This window comes from Carcharodon carcharias, chromosome 1 (genome assembly GCF_017639515.1).
Source record: "Carcharodon carcharias isolate sCarCar2 chromosome 1, sCarCar2.pri, whole genome shotgun sequence".
Classification (NCBI taxonomy): Eukaryota; Metazoa; Chordata; class Chondrichthyes; order Lamniformes; family Lamnidae; genus Carcharodon; species Carcharodon carcharias.
The window spans coordinates 13,583,637-13,598,823 of NC_054467.1; the positions used below are offsets into that span (position 1 = coordinate 13,583,637).

General features: G+C 44.4%; 1 protein-coding gene across 2 annotated transcripts in view; it reads left to right on the forward strand.

Moving 5' to 3' along the window:
* The first annotated feature begins 1,758 nt into the window (after positions 1–1,758).
* The window catches only part of npnta (nephronectin a), a 63,073-nt gene continuing 49,644 nt past the window's right edge, over positions 1,759–15,187 (forward strand). The window contains exons 1-3 of one of the 2 annotated variants that reach the window (XM_041184686.1): positions 1,759–1,920; positions 3,125–3,225; positions 8,881–8,931. In XM_041184686.1, coding sequence (XP_041040620.1) covers positions 1,841–1,920; positions 3,125–3,225; positions 8,881–8,931 — 232 coding nt within the window. In that variant the 5' untranslated portion in view covers positions 1,759–1,840. The remainder of the gene's footprint in view (positions 1,921–3,124; positions 3,226–8,880; positions 8,932–15,187) is intronic. The other variant, XM_041184695.1, reaches the window with a different exon arrangement.

The window sequence follows — 15,187 nt, forward strand, 5'->3', positions numbered from 1 at the left end:
GTAGGAGTTGAGGACTGACTAAATCAGCTGTTATGTTAGGCTGCCTGGGAATTACACCCCATTCTAGAAAACATTTTTGTTCGGGGGTGGGGTGGGGGGTGGTGGGGGGAAGTGTGACAAACAATTCATCCCAGATATATTCAGGCAAGATCCCACTGACCACCTTCATTCTTAACTAGGTCTAATAGGGCACTGTTTCCATCATAGTTTTTATGGAGTTGGTGAAGTATATCTCAGTCTCTCTATGTGTCTTTCTGTTCCTCTGTGATTCTGTCTCTCACCTACTCCCGGAGTTTGATTTGGCCAGCGATTAACCCAAAACGATCGGCTGTTCTTTCTCTTCAGCTGTTCTGTCCTATTTCCAGACCTCAATGCCAGTTCAACAACAACAAAAAAATGTGAAAGAGAGATATGTTGTTCGGAAACCGCTTAAAACATGAGTGTAAAAGCTCCAGCCCCCGGGCTGTTTAAGCTGCTGTGCATTTTAACAGCAACATCTAAGCAATGCAAAGCTGGAGAGCCCCATCTCTCTCTCTTTGAGCAATGAGCAGAACACAGGTCACATCAGCCTAACACCCGGCTGTCCAGCAGTCTCAAGAACGCACTGTTAGATACATTTTGGTGTCTCTGACTAGTGTTTACGGTGACAGTCACTGTACGGCCCATTTAACAGGTTAACTTGGGTCATAGTGCCCGCAAGCGTGCCCACCTGCTCCGGGAAATGAAACCTGATTTAACCCGACATTTAACCAGTCACGGTTTAGAATGTGAACAGACTGTCTCTCGGTCTGTGTTTCCCCATTTCTCCTTCTGCCCCCGATTTACTCAACAACTCTCATGTTCGCCTCAGCCATTTCTCCCCATTTCCCTTTCTCATCCTCTCTCTCTTTCTATTTCACTCTTTATCTCATTCTTACCCTCTCTCTTCTGACCGCCCCTCTCTTTCCAATTTCTCTCTAAAACTCTCCCAATTTCCCCATCTCTTTAACTCTCTAAAACTCTCTCAACTTCCCCATCTCTTTCTCGATCCCTTCCTCGCAATCACGTCCTCTCTCCTTCGCATTCTATTCTCTCGCTCTCCCTGTTTCAATTTCTCTTTTCGTTTTTCCCTTCTAACATTCTCTTTCTCTCTCTCCCCCTCCGCATAAAGTTAGCAGAGCTGGGGCACGGAGTGACAGCAGCTGTGGATCGAGTAGGGGGAGGGGAGGGGGGGTATCTGGGAGGTTGGGTTAAGGGTGTGTAACCCACCTACCACTCTCCCTCCCTCCCTCCCTCTCTCTCTCTGCAAACCCTCCTGCTCCAACAGTCTACCGAGCAATTCCAAGCTCTCCCACACGTTCCAGTAATTCTCCCAGCACTTGACAGAAGAGGAAGCAATCCCGCCCACGGCAACATCTGTTCTTCAGCACGGGGCGAAGGAGAGAGGCAGAGGCGAGAGGCGAGAGACGGAGACAGAGAGGGGAGGGTAGCCTCACTGAATCCACCCGCCGCAGGATCTCTGACACCCCCGCAGTGAGCCCTCGAACCCGGGTCAAGTCCTTTGCACCACTTCTTCAGAGGCTGCGAATTAACCCAACTCCAAACAAGCTCTCCTCAGGAGCAGGAGGGGAGTCAGAGACAGAAAGGAGGGGAGGAGGAGGTGGGGTGTGGGGAGGGGAGGGGGGTTACTAAGGGGATTTGGGGAGCCTATTCGAGCGCCGAACCTGGTCTACCGGGAGCCAAACCACCAGGGGTGGGGGGGTGGGGGTGGGATTTACCCCGGGACCAGACCACCTCAGCTGCCGCTGGATCCTGTGTTTTGAACCAAGAAGGAGAGGAATTGCAAGGATCACAAGACACAATGAGGGGGTTCGTGCTGCAGTTGTTGACCGTATCCACATGTTATCTCTGTGTAACAGGAGAGCAAAGCGACAGAAGCGGGTAAGAGGGAAAAAACTGTGGAGAGAGAGAGAGGGAGCGCACTCCCTCTGATGCACAGGGGATAGAATAAAGACATAAACCATTATCTATTCAATCTATCCTCTGCATTTTTATTGGAATGGTGTTTTCCTTTGTGTCCAAATTGTATTAAATTATACACCGTTTAATGCAGTGTAACACCTGCTACGCTTGTCACAGGAATGTTGGAGAAAAAAAAATGTCCCGCGGCGTTTAATTTTATTTCAAAGCATTTTTTTAAAAATTATTTTTACATTTTTCAAAATATTCAAAGTGCGTAAATTGCGCCGAGTGCCTTTGATAAGAAGAAAACCTGCGCCCAATCTCTCAGATCGCCGCGATTAAATGCTGTCAGACACACAGGCACCCGTTTGCTCCTCAAGTTGGGGCTTGTGTGGTGTGTTGTGTGTGGAAGCCTTATCCAGCCGTGTACAGGAATGCAACAGTTCACCGTGGGTCCCACACCCTCGCTGGCTCCAGCTGCGGGCGGCAAGTGTCAAAAAAGAGCCGAGTGCGGCCTCACACTACCCCACCCCCCCCCAACTTCACTCTCCAATTCAGCCACCCCAACCCCTAGCAGAGAGAAAAAAAAATCATAAAATCACACAGTGCAGAAAGGAGACCATTCGGCCCCTGTGCTGACTCTGTGAAAGGTCTATCCAATTCTCCCCAATTCTTAAGGACAGGATAGACCGTTCAACCCCTCCAAACCTGTTCCAAAGTTTAATGACTGATCTGTATCTTAGCTCCATTTACCCGCCTTTTGGTTCTAATAACCATCCCCCTCCGCCCATCCCCAGCTTTCCCCATAGCTGGGGGGAATGTTTCCTTTTTAAGCAGAGGTTTAGTTAATTTTTGAAAGTTACTATTGAATCTGCTTCTGCCATCTTTCAGGCAGATCCCAGATCACCATAACTCACTGTATAAAACTGGATAAAGTCCTTACCTCTCTTCACTTCCCACCCAATTTCGCCAATTATCTGAAATTTTACCTTTACTGACCCTCATGCTAGTGGAAATAGTTCCTCCTTATTTACTCCATCAAGCTCCCTCGAAATGTTTACAGAATCTGCACAGATGCAGCTAGGAACCCCGCACCCTCCACGCTCTTAACTTCACTGCCTGCAATCTGTTTGTTTCTATCTGCCCCACTCCTTCTCATGTTGTGACCTTGTTTTCTGTTCAGGGTCCGCAAGCGTCGGTCTATGTTGGGAGGCATGTGCCGCTTTGGGCATCGGATGGACTGCTGCTGGGGATGGAACCGGCGTCCCTGGGGACAATGCCAGCGTGAGTACCGCAACCTGCCAGCATGGGCTTTTACACTCGCAGCTGGGGCTTTTACACTCACAGCTGGGGCTTTTATACTCACAGCTGGGGCTTTACATGCAGAGCTGGGGCTATTACACTTACCACTGGGGCTATTACACATACAGCTGGGACTTTTAAATACAGCTGGGGCTTTTACACACAGTCAGGATTTTTGCACACAGCTAGTCAAGGACTTTCAGTCACTGTTAGGTTTTTACATGTAATCTGGTGTTTTTGCACACAGCAGGTTTGTGACTTTACACACGTGCAAGGGTTTTTATACAACTGGGGCATTTAAGAATTACCAAAGGAGGCAATTGCATTAAGTTGTGGTTTCAAAATGCCAACAGTTAGACCACTGGGGGTTGAAATACCACTGAAGGGTATTATATATGAAGCTTGCAGAGTCTCCTGCCCACTGGAAATGAGACTTTTGTACAGCGCTGGCTGATACACAGACCTAGGGCTAGAAACACTACAGAATATTACGCACAGCAATAACTTTTAAACAGTCTGAAAGTTTATTAAACAGAAGACGATCAAAGTGACTATCGCATACACTGTTGACTCTCAGGGGGGACATATACACAGTAGTAAATATCATCCAAACGACCTGGACAGAGAACTCCCACAGTGTTCACTATTATCATGGGAGAGCTTCCATTGAGTTGGGGTTCCTACGCAGACTTGGGGCTGGGTGCCTGCACATTGATGATCATGGTAACACCTTAACTTTAGGAACAATCAGCCTTTTGAACCTATCCCCCTATTTAATTAGATCACAGCTGATCTACACCTCAAGTCCATTTTCCCAACTATGCTCCATAGCCCCTAACAAAAAAAAACTGAGTCTCCAATTGGCTCCCAGCATCCAGCCTTTTGGGAGAGAGGGTTCCAAATTTCTACTGCCCTTTATGAAAAATTGCTTCGATCCTGAAAGGCCTAGTTCAAATTTTAAGATTGAGCCCCCTTCAGGATTCTCCCATCAACAACAAGTTATATTTATATGGCACCTTTAATGTAACAAAACATCAAGTATCTTCACAGGAACATTATAAGACAAAGACACTGAGCCACATAAGGAGATATTAAGTTGGATGGCCAAAAGCTTGGTCAAAGAGGTAGGTTTTAAGGAGCATCTTAATAGAAGAAATGAGGTAGAGAGGCGGAGAAGTGTAAGGGGGAATTCTAGAGCTTAGGACCTTGGCAAGTGAAGTTGCCATCAATGATGGGAGTTCTCTGCCCAAAGTCATTTAGATGAGATTTATTACTGTGTACATGTCCCTCTGAGGGTCAACGATGTGTGCGATAGTCACTTTGATCGTCTTCTGTTTAATAAACTCTCAGGCTGTTTAAAAAGTTTTTGCTGTGTGTAATACTCTCTAGTGTTGGTAGCCCTAGATCTGTGTATCAGCCAGCACTGTACAAAAGTCTCATTTCCAGTGGGCAGAAGACTCTGCAAAGCTTCATATAAAATACCCTTCGGTGGTATTTCAACTCTCAGTGGTTCAAATTGGGGATGCTCAAGAGGTCAGAATTATAGGGCAGCAGATAACTAAGAGGATTGTGAGGCTGGAGGACATTACAGAGTAGGGAGTGTAGTATAAGGATCTGGCACATAAAGGGTTAACATGGAACTGAGTACAGTACCACTCATACAGTAATGTAAGAGAGCACATGACCTCCAGTGTAGCATTGGACAGAGCTGTGTGTAGAAGCAAGCATGGAGACAGCTCCTAATTTGGACCTTTACTGTACCTATGTACATAGTTTCTAGTAGTTAATAAATACCTATTATTGAACCACCTAAGACTACAAATACCTTAAAAGGACCAACTAAACTACACCCAACACCTTACAACAAGGAAGGGCAAGGCCTCGGAGGGTTTTGAAAACAGCATGGGAATTTTAAAATCAAGATGTTGCTTGACTGGAAGCCAGTGTAGGTCAGTGAGTACAGGGGCGAGATGAATGGGACTTTAGTGCGGCTTAAGACATGGACAGCAGAGATTTGGATGACTTCAAGTTGATGGAGGGATAGAATGTGGGAGTGTGTTGGAAGAGTCAAGTCCAGAGATGACCAAAGGCATGACTGAGGCAGTAGAAATACTTTTTCTATGTTTACCCTATCGGAACAATTTAACATTTTAAACATCTTAGTCAGATCACCCCTCAGTCATCCATGGTGCAGGACATGCAAGCCAAGTTGATGCAACCTACCCTCGATTTAACCTTTTCTGCACTACCCTTTGCGAATAGTCAGAGGCCGGGAATTTGGACGGAGCCCATGCTTTTTTACACGCTCACTGAGGCTTTAATGTGATGACAGTGAAACTTTAGCACAAAGGCCAATGAACATTTACATATTGCCAGAGTGCTCGCACAGCTGCACAGGGGCATTTATACACCATATTAGGGGCTGTTTTACTCATTGCCCACTACGGATGAAGAGTTTACACACATGACTGCTGGGGCTTTTGTGGCGGATGTTAACTGGCTTTTTTTGCAACGTTAATTGCTTCTCGCGAAGCCTAGTTTAAGTCGTTATTTGCACTTGCTTGCCTGGTGTTAAGTAAATGTTTTGGAGAGCATTTTATATCCTGCTGCGCTTTTACACGCAAGGGGCTGCTTGGACCTACGCAATCTTGCAAAAGCTTCATGATGTTATTGACTCTTAAGCAAACTGCATATTACTGTGTCACCTGGAATACATTCCAGGTTATTAAAACGAGTTAAACATTCTAAATATATTTTAAAGCTGCATATCACAGTGTTCCGGAAAGAAGTGACCTGTTTTAAATCGGCGGGATTGAACCCTTAGCTCTCTGCCACTGATCCTGATCGCGTGCAAATTCCTCCAAGCAAAAAAAAAATGCAGGTCATTCCTTCATGTCCTGCTGCAGCCAGACACCCAGCACCTCTCTCCTACTCATCCATCCCCTGCTGGCGAGATTTGGTTGTAATTTATTTGTTCGGCGGCAGGTGGCGGGGTCTTCACAGTCCGCCTTGAGGCAGAGACCGCAGGGTCTCGTTGGTTCAGTTGGGATTTAGAAGCGAGAGAGGGAGAGAGACCGTGTCTCCAGAGAGCCTGACCTTTCCAATGCCGGGTGATCCCGTGGCCAATTCCCTTACGGCGTGGGTGAGGTCCTCAGAAATTTGGAGGGAGCAGTAAACAAGTTGTGGGTAAAAACTGCAGAGGCTGGAAATCCAAAACAAAGATAAAAATAGCTGGAAAAACTCAGCAGGTCTGACAGCATCGGCGGAGAGGAACACAGTTAACGTTTCGAGTCTGTATGACTCTTCAACAGAACTTAGGAAAAATGGAAGAGAGGTGAAATATAAGCTGGTTTAAGGGGGGGGGAAGGGGTGGGACAAGTAGAGCTGGATAGAGGGCCAGTGATAGGTGGAGATAACCAAAAGATGTCATAGACAAAAGGACAAAGAGGTGTTGAAGGTGGTGATATTATCTAGGGAATGTGCTAATAGGTGACATTAAGGGTAGAAAGCAGGATGAGCAAGGTACAGATAGTCCTAGTGGGGGTGGGGAAGGGATCAAAATAGGCTAAAAGGTAGAGTTAAAACAATGGATGGAAATACATTTAAAAATAATGGAAATAGGTGGGAAAAGAAAAATCTATATAAATTATTGGAAAAAGGAGGGATCGGAAAGGGGGTGGGGATGGAGGAGAGAGTTGTGGAGTTCCCGTTGAATATTACAGCACAAGGAGACCATTCAGTCCATCATGCCTGTGCTGGCTCTTTGAAAGAACAGCCCAATTTGTTCCACTCCTCTTGCTTTTTGTCCAAAGCTCTGCATTTTTTCCCTTTCCAAATACACATCCAATTCCTTTTTGAAAGTTATTTTTGAACCTGCTTCCACCAACATTTAAGGCAGTGCATTCCACATCATAACTCATTGCATTAAAAAAAACTAATCTTTCTTCTAGTTCCTTTGCCAATTACATTAAATCTGTGATCTTTTGTTACTGACACTCTTGCCAGTGAAAACAGTTTATCCCTATGTACACTATCAAAAACATTCCTAATTGCGAACACCCTTTTTAAATTTCCCTTTAACCCCCTCTGTTCTAAGGAGAACAAAGTCAGCTTTCCACATAGCAGAAAGCCCTCATCCCTATACTACTATAGTAAGTAATCTCTGCACAATAGCTGAGTCCTAACCAGTCTTTTAAAAAGATTCAGCATAACCTCCTCACTTTTGTACTGTCTGCCTCTAGCCCAACAACCTTATCAACTCATCCTGCCACCTCGATGATTTATGTGTGTGAACCCCCATTTCTCATCCTCAGGGATGAGAACCCCCAGTAGATTGAAACTAATTACATTTTTGCTAATTTCACTGTCCACTACTGTTAATTGCGCAGTCACTAGTGAATGATAAAACACTAATACCCCTAGCAAGAAGGTGGTTTAGAGGCTGGGGATGGGGTAACATGTGAGGTATTTAAAGCCCATCAATTTCACTCTCCTTTTACATCGGTATTTCGCCAAGCCGCTTTTGTAGCCCCGAAAGGCCTCCCTCACTCACATACCCAGTAACAAGGAGGTGATAGGTATCATGGAACCATGCTTGGAGGTCACTTGATTCATCGTACCCCAGCTGGCTCTTTGAAAGAGCTATCCAATTAGTCCCACTTGTCCGTTCTTTGTCCATGTATCAGTGCTTAGCCCCTATCACACAGGAGCCAGTATTTCTACAAGTGAAGGTTAGTTTTATACACTATTGTTGAGAGCAATAGCTTGCTAAGCTCTCTGCATGCAGTAAGGTATAAATTAATTTGTCTGTTCACTAAATTGCAGTTACTGTACAGTAACAAGAGGTACAAAAAATCCTCTATACTAACTCATTTAATACCAGTGTTCTAACTTCAGACACAAAACATCTTCATTGTGAGTTTTCACTGTCAATTTCAAGGTCTGGTTTCTCAATTCATAGAAATCCAGGTTCTCCCTTTTATCAAATGCAGCCCAATAATATAACTGACTTCAAAGTAAAATGTAAATGGAGTGCATTATTTACCAAGAGGCTGTCCTATAAGATTCTTATGGAATACTTTAAAAGCCACAGAAGCTTTGGGCACCCGTGATAATGGTAACAGAGGTGACTGCTACCGTGCATGAATCGATGCTGATACTGCTTGCCTGCTGATTTATTGCAAAACTAGAGTTCCTCACAGAGACATATCTCACAATGACAAATGCACTTATTCTAACTGGATAGCGGTAACCGCCTGCTTTGGACTGGGCAATTATCACTGTGAATCAGTGAACAAGAGGCAGTCTCAGCAAATGCTAAATGACCCGCCCATGAGAACCAGTTTACAACTGGATTGAGAGGCAGCCCAAATGGAGGGAAACTTACGTATTTCACACTCTAGGTTCCGCTGGCTCATTAATGTGATTGGTCAATTTTGAGTTAACAGAGTAGTCTTGACTAACAAAACCAATTCCCTCGTGACCCATGTTATGTGTTCCAGAGAGTTTTAAATGTTGTGTGTGTGTGTATGTGTATGTGTGTATGTGTGTATAAATGTACTGGAATGTGGCTTGTTGACAAAATCAAGGCCAACCTCCTAAAAAGGCTCTGGAATTCTCTGGATATTTGTTTTCCAGCTTTCATCCCGTTAATGCAGAGAATATGTCGAGTAACGTACCCTCTGAAAGGTTAGCTTAACATATTTCTTACAATAATCTTGTTAACTCTTGGCTTGAAGACAGGGTATGTGAAGCATAGAGTGACCTCAATGACAGGTGTCAGCCATGGCTCAGTGTTAGTGCTCTTCCCTTTGAGTCAGAAGCTTGTGGAGTCACTTCCCAATACAGAGACTACAGCACAAAACATGGGAGATACTCTGTAACTGTACTGAGGGTGTGCTGTGCTGCCAGAGGTGCTGTGCTTTGCTGTTAAACTTGAGGCCCTGTCTGTCCTCTCCAGTGGGGTGTAAAAGATCCCATGGCACATTATCAAAGGTGAACAGGGGGGTTATCTCTGGCGTCCTATCCAACATTTATCCCTCAAGCAAACATTATTAAAATAGATAACCTGGTCATTGTCACCTTGCTGTTTGTGGGATCTTGCTGTTAACAAATTGGCTGCTGCGTTCCCTACATTTCCACAACAACAGCCCTTCGAAAGTACTTCACTGGGTATAAAGTGCTTTGAGTTATTCTGAGGTGCTCTATAAAAGCAAGTTTTTCTTCTTGATGTAGACAGAGATGATGACCCCCTGCTTTGTGGGCAATAAATCGTAACAACATCGGTATGTTTCTTCTTTGGTGTTAATATCTGTTCTTGAGTCCTGGAGAAAGCACTATCTGACACGGAGCTCCCTCTGAGATATCCTTATAGACTTGTTATTAGAGAGGAGTTATATAGGGCACCTGTATTTATGGAATGATTATTTATTATTTAAAACAAATGCTGACATCTCAACAGCGGGATATTATTTGTAGCTGTCCTGTCAACACTGCTCATAATCCCTGGCCCCAGCTGTTGTCTCCTGATAGATACTAGACTACAGGGATGTGCGCTTTGATTCCAGATGCAATACTGAAGTATAACTGGGGACAAAGTAAATTGGATTGTCCCCTTATTTCCTATAAAAATACATTTTTATTTTCAATGCAAAAAAAGATTGTGTGAAGGGTTCTGCTGTGTAGCAGTGTAGCTATATTGCCTAATGTGCACAGCCACTAAATAACTCACTACCACTTTTATTACGAGGGTGTTTTGACACTGTTTGAGATGAAAAGGTTATTCTCGAATGCTTGGGATACGGTACATAGTAGGAATGGCATATCATAAGTCAGACTATCATTACTCGGTAAGATTTATAATCATTTTTGGAGGGGCACACGCTACCAGATGTGTGGGGGGAGCTAGAAGACAAGGTGAAGCCACAAATAACTGAACAGTTTCTTGATGACTCTTTCAGTTTCATTCTGGGGGGTGGGGGTAAGGGAGAGGGGGAGGGGGGGAAGCTATTGCTTTATTTCTCTCTGCTGGGGCCTGACTTCTCCCTCCGCAAAGCTGGTCCATAGCACTGAAGTAGGGCATAGACCATAAAAAGGTTAAGCTGTTTGTTCAACAGCTGCGATGCTCAATTTCAAAATTGATCTTGCTGTGCCCAGTAATGTTAGGGGGCACCTGTGCCCAGTCATTTGTGTGGGTGGTTCAGTGGGCACTGCTCATCATTCAGGGTGAGGCGCCTGCTCAACATATGCGATGCCTGCAAGTTAAACATGATAATCGCCCAAGAGGAATCTAGGAGCTGCTGTGAGAATGGCCAATTTTCTAAATGCAAACCTTTCATTAGTTTGAGGCTTGTTTGTTAATCGTGCGTGATTCAAGCGTGGGATACTGAATAAACATTAGACCAGACCACCATGAAGTAAATCCCCCACACAAAGGACGTTCCAAAATGACAAAAAGAAATAAATACACTATCCAACTCCCCACACGCCCTCCCAATCCCTGATAAACCTGTCTTTGGGAACTGTACAAAGAGTGTATAATGGGAGAAAGTGTAATATAGGATTTCCATGTCCAACCTTCTCCATTGAATCTTGTCTGGAGATGCTTGCTTGGGCACAGTTCCACAGGAGAAGGACGCCCCCTTGTGCCTTTGCCCAACTAACTGTTCCTCTGGATGGTTAGTGCTGATGGGCTATTCAACTACAGGAATATTCGCACCCAACTCTATGCTGCCCTTACCCTGTATCCATTCAAGCTCAGTTTCAGCATTTAAAACTGGAAACTCTTTTCCTGCTACCCCTCAAATCACTGGTGTAAAGACAACTGTAGCCCCCCTGCTGCCATTCCACCTGACATCAGCAAACCTAATACAGATTATCTGGATTTTCCAACAGTGAAATTTTAATTCAAAATTTTGATTTAAGGTCATAGGTGACCCTGGTCACTCAAAGGCTGCGCCACTTCTACGTATTCAGGTTTCCTATACAAGAGGACAAGGAAATATAGTGAGAATCCTTCTGCAGCAATTACTACCAGCACGCACAATGTCCAAGGTTATGAAGGTTACTGTCAGAGGTTCCATTTTACCACTGAACTGCTAAACTGATGCTTTTCGGGTGCCTGTCAAAGGTCCCATGGCACTATTCCAAAGTTGAGCTGGAGAGTTTTCCCTGGTGTTGGTCAACATTTACCACTCAACCAACATTGCTAAAACAAATGATCTGGTCCTCTATTTCAGTGCTCTTTGTGGGATCTTGCTGTGTGCAAATTGGCTGCTGCATTTCCTACATTAGAACAATGGCTACATTCCAAAGGGATTTCATTGGTCTCTCTCTTTCCACAGGCACTGCCTTGCCTGCTGAGTTCTTCCAGCACTTTTTGTTCTCATTTCAGATTTCCAGTGCCTGCAGTATTTTGCTTTTGAAATATAATCTATTCCTTAAAAGTACATTAAGCCCACATCTAAAGTTTTAAAAGAAAGCAGGATAACTTTTGTTTTAACATTCGATTTGACACTGATGTTCTTTATTAAGAAGCGAAATTTGTTTAGGGACTCCGCTTTTCATATTATTCATGAATGACTCAGATGAAGGCTAGAGAGTCATATCCAAGTTTGCTGATGTCACCATCTTGGGTGGCACAGGAATTAGCATAGATGGAAGCAGAAAGGGATATTGATATTATGAGTTGGAAAAGCTGTGGCAGAAGGTGTTCAGTACTGGGAAGTGTGAAGTCATCCTCTTTAGATCCAAGAAAGATAGACCAGAGAATTTTCTAAATGGTAAGAAACTAAGAACTGTGGAGGAGCAAAGAGATTTGGCGGTCCACAGGCAGAAAACACCGAAACCCAGAGGACGGACACCAAACAGGCAAATGGAATGTTCGCCCTTATTTCCAATACCATGCTGAAATACAAAGGGGTGGAAGTGATACTACGGCTGTATCATGTTCTGGTTAGACTGCATCTGAAGCTTTGCATTCGGTTGTGGACAGTGTACCTCTGGACGTTTACATTACCCTTGGATTAAATTATGAGGGCAGGTTGCATCTGTAAAGCGTTTCTGCTGTCCTCTTGGGGGTGTCCTGCCAATACTAAGTTCTGAGTAGCCTGATGTCAGATGTATGAGCGGCATGTCCTGCCTAGCAGTGCCTAGCAGAGCTGGGCATGTTGGCTTGGGAGAAGAAGCTGCTGTTGGACACCAGATTTGAAGGACCTTATAAAGGCACTGCTGGTGGTATTTCTCCAGTGCTTTGAGGTGCCTGCTGTAGGTTGTAAGAGTCTCCGAAGCATTTGGTAGTGTGGGGATCACTGCTATCTGCTATGCCATGACCTTAGTTTCTGGCCCTCAAATACTCTTTTCGTCAGTTGGCCAAAGGCTGAGCTGACATGTTGGAGGCGATGGTGAATCTTGCTGTCTATGTCTGCCTGCGTCAAGGGGAGGCTCCCAAGATATGGAAAATGGCCCACGTTTTCCGGGATCTTGATGTTGATCTTAATCGACAGTGGGGGCAGGGGAGGTGTTTGCTGTAGGAAGAGGACCTTAGTTTTCTGGGCGTTTAGTGAAAGGCCTATTTTCTCATATCTCTCAGAGAAGGAGTCGACAATGACCTGGAGCTCAGTTTCTGAGTGAGCGCACACACAAGTGACATCTGCGTGGGTATTAAGGAAAATGGAACCAAGGCGGGTAAATGGAGTTAATATATGGATCAGCCATGATCTAATTGAATGGAACAGGCTCAAGGGCTAAAGGGCCTCCTGCTGGTCCAACATTTAGTATTTCAGTAATCCGCATTTTGTGGATTCAACAGCTCTGTGATTGTCCATGTTTCAAAATGGTGGCATTTGGGTCACAAACCCTTCTGAATATCTTGACCTTTGGTGAATGTAACTATTCTGAGTGCTGACTCCTAACGCATTTTAATCCCGTGTTTTGTAAATTGTTTCATTCCTTTTTCTCTTCCCCTCTTCCTACATTCACTATTTCCCATCCAGAGCGCCTGCTCACAGCTCTCCACAATATTGCTCTAGAACTGTCCACAGGGCAGCCCAGGAAGAACAAAAGCTCTTATTTTCCTCGCTACCCTCTCTCGTAACCGTGCAAATCGTAAGCTTTCTCTATTTGCATGGACCTCCTGTCGACTTATTTCACTTTTCTGTGCTCCTACCCTGATTCTCACTGCAACAACAGTGACAATCCCCCAGTACCTCTCCAAATGACCATTCATCTGTGGACCCAGGTATTGAGTGCTGATAGGAAGTTTGCCATCGAGTTCAGAACCTGGTCCATTGCTCACCTGAGGTCCATACCTATATTCAATAATTAGAAGCAGCTTATTTTACTCAATTCTGGTATGTTACAGAACTCACAGACCGCTGGTTTCAGAGCATGTAAATATCCAACCATGACAGTGGGTGTGAAGAACATAAGAACAAGAAGTAAAAGCAGAAAATGCTGGAAAAACTCAGCAGGTTGGACAAGAACAAGAAGGACTTGCATTAATATAGCGCCATCAGATGTCCCAGAGTACTTTACGGCCAGTGAAGTACTTTTGAAGCATAGTAACTGTTGTAATGTAAGAAATGCAGCATTCAATTTACACACAGCAAGATCCCACAAGCCTTAATATGATAATGACCAGATCATCTGTTTATAATTCAGCTAGTGTTTTTCATGATCACAGGATGTTTCAAAGCACTTTACAGCCCAGAGAATATTGTCACTGTTTTAATGTAAGGAACATAGCAGCCAAGATGTGCATTACAAGGCTCCACAAACAGCAAGGAGGTAAACAGCCAGATAATCTGCTTTATTGAGAAATGTTGACATGAGTGCTAGAGAGAACTTCCTTTCTCACTTTTCCAGAACCACCTCATCCAATTCAGGGTCACGGGGAGTCGGAGCCTATCCCAACAGGCAATGGGCGCTAGGTGGGGTACACCCAGGATGGGACACTAGTCATGTACACATCATATACTGGGGGATAATTTACCGCAGCCAATCCGTCTACCCAGCACGGCTTTGGATGGCAGGAGGAAGCCAGGGCACTCAGCAGAAACCCACACGGAGATGGGGAGAACGTGCAAACTCCACACAGACAGGTACCCAAGGTCAGGATTGAACCCGGGTTCCTGGAGCCGTGAGACAGCAGCACTAACCTGTGCCACCCGTCTCCCTTACAGTTCCCCCAAATAATACTATGGGATATTTTGCACTTATTTAAGAGGGCAGACACGGTTTCAGTTCAACATTTTATCCAAACGACAGCATGGCACCTTTGAAGTGTCAGCCTTGGATTATGATGTCAAGTCCCTTCTGATTTGAAAGTGAGAGTGCTATCAGGCTGAGGCACAGCTGACACCTGAGGCATTTTAAAGTGTTAGGGGGTGAATGTAGCTATTGCCATTTGAGTAGTGCACATATGTTTACATGGTTTAAAAACTACTCGCTGTCAAACCATTACAATGCAAGACTATTGAGAAATTCTTCATGTGTTGCTCCATTCTTGGTAGATTCCATGCAGCTTGTTCTGATATCACAAGTGCAGCCAGCTCACATCACAAACTGAATGCCATATTTCTCCTCATCCGATCAAAGCAAACAAAATGTATTTTGAGCTGAAGTTCCTCTGGTTGGGAGCAGAGTCCTTTCACTCTTGCTGATAGACCCAACACTATTATCAAAGAACAAATTGTTGAATGACCTTTCCAGTCCAACTCTTTCACCTGCTATTGTGATTTTTTTTTTTCCATTCCTGTGATGTGGGTGATGCTGGCAAGGTCAACATCTATTCTAATTGCCTTTGAGAAATGAGCTAAAAAGATCAGAAAAGGAACTTCAGGTCACCAAATACTCAAGGATTCCAAATACAGTGATCCCATTTTGGGGAAATGTGGCATTTCATTGTCTTTTCCTCTGAAAATACTCACTTTTTATCAGCACTTTG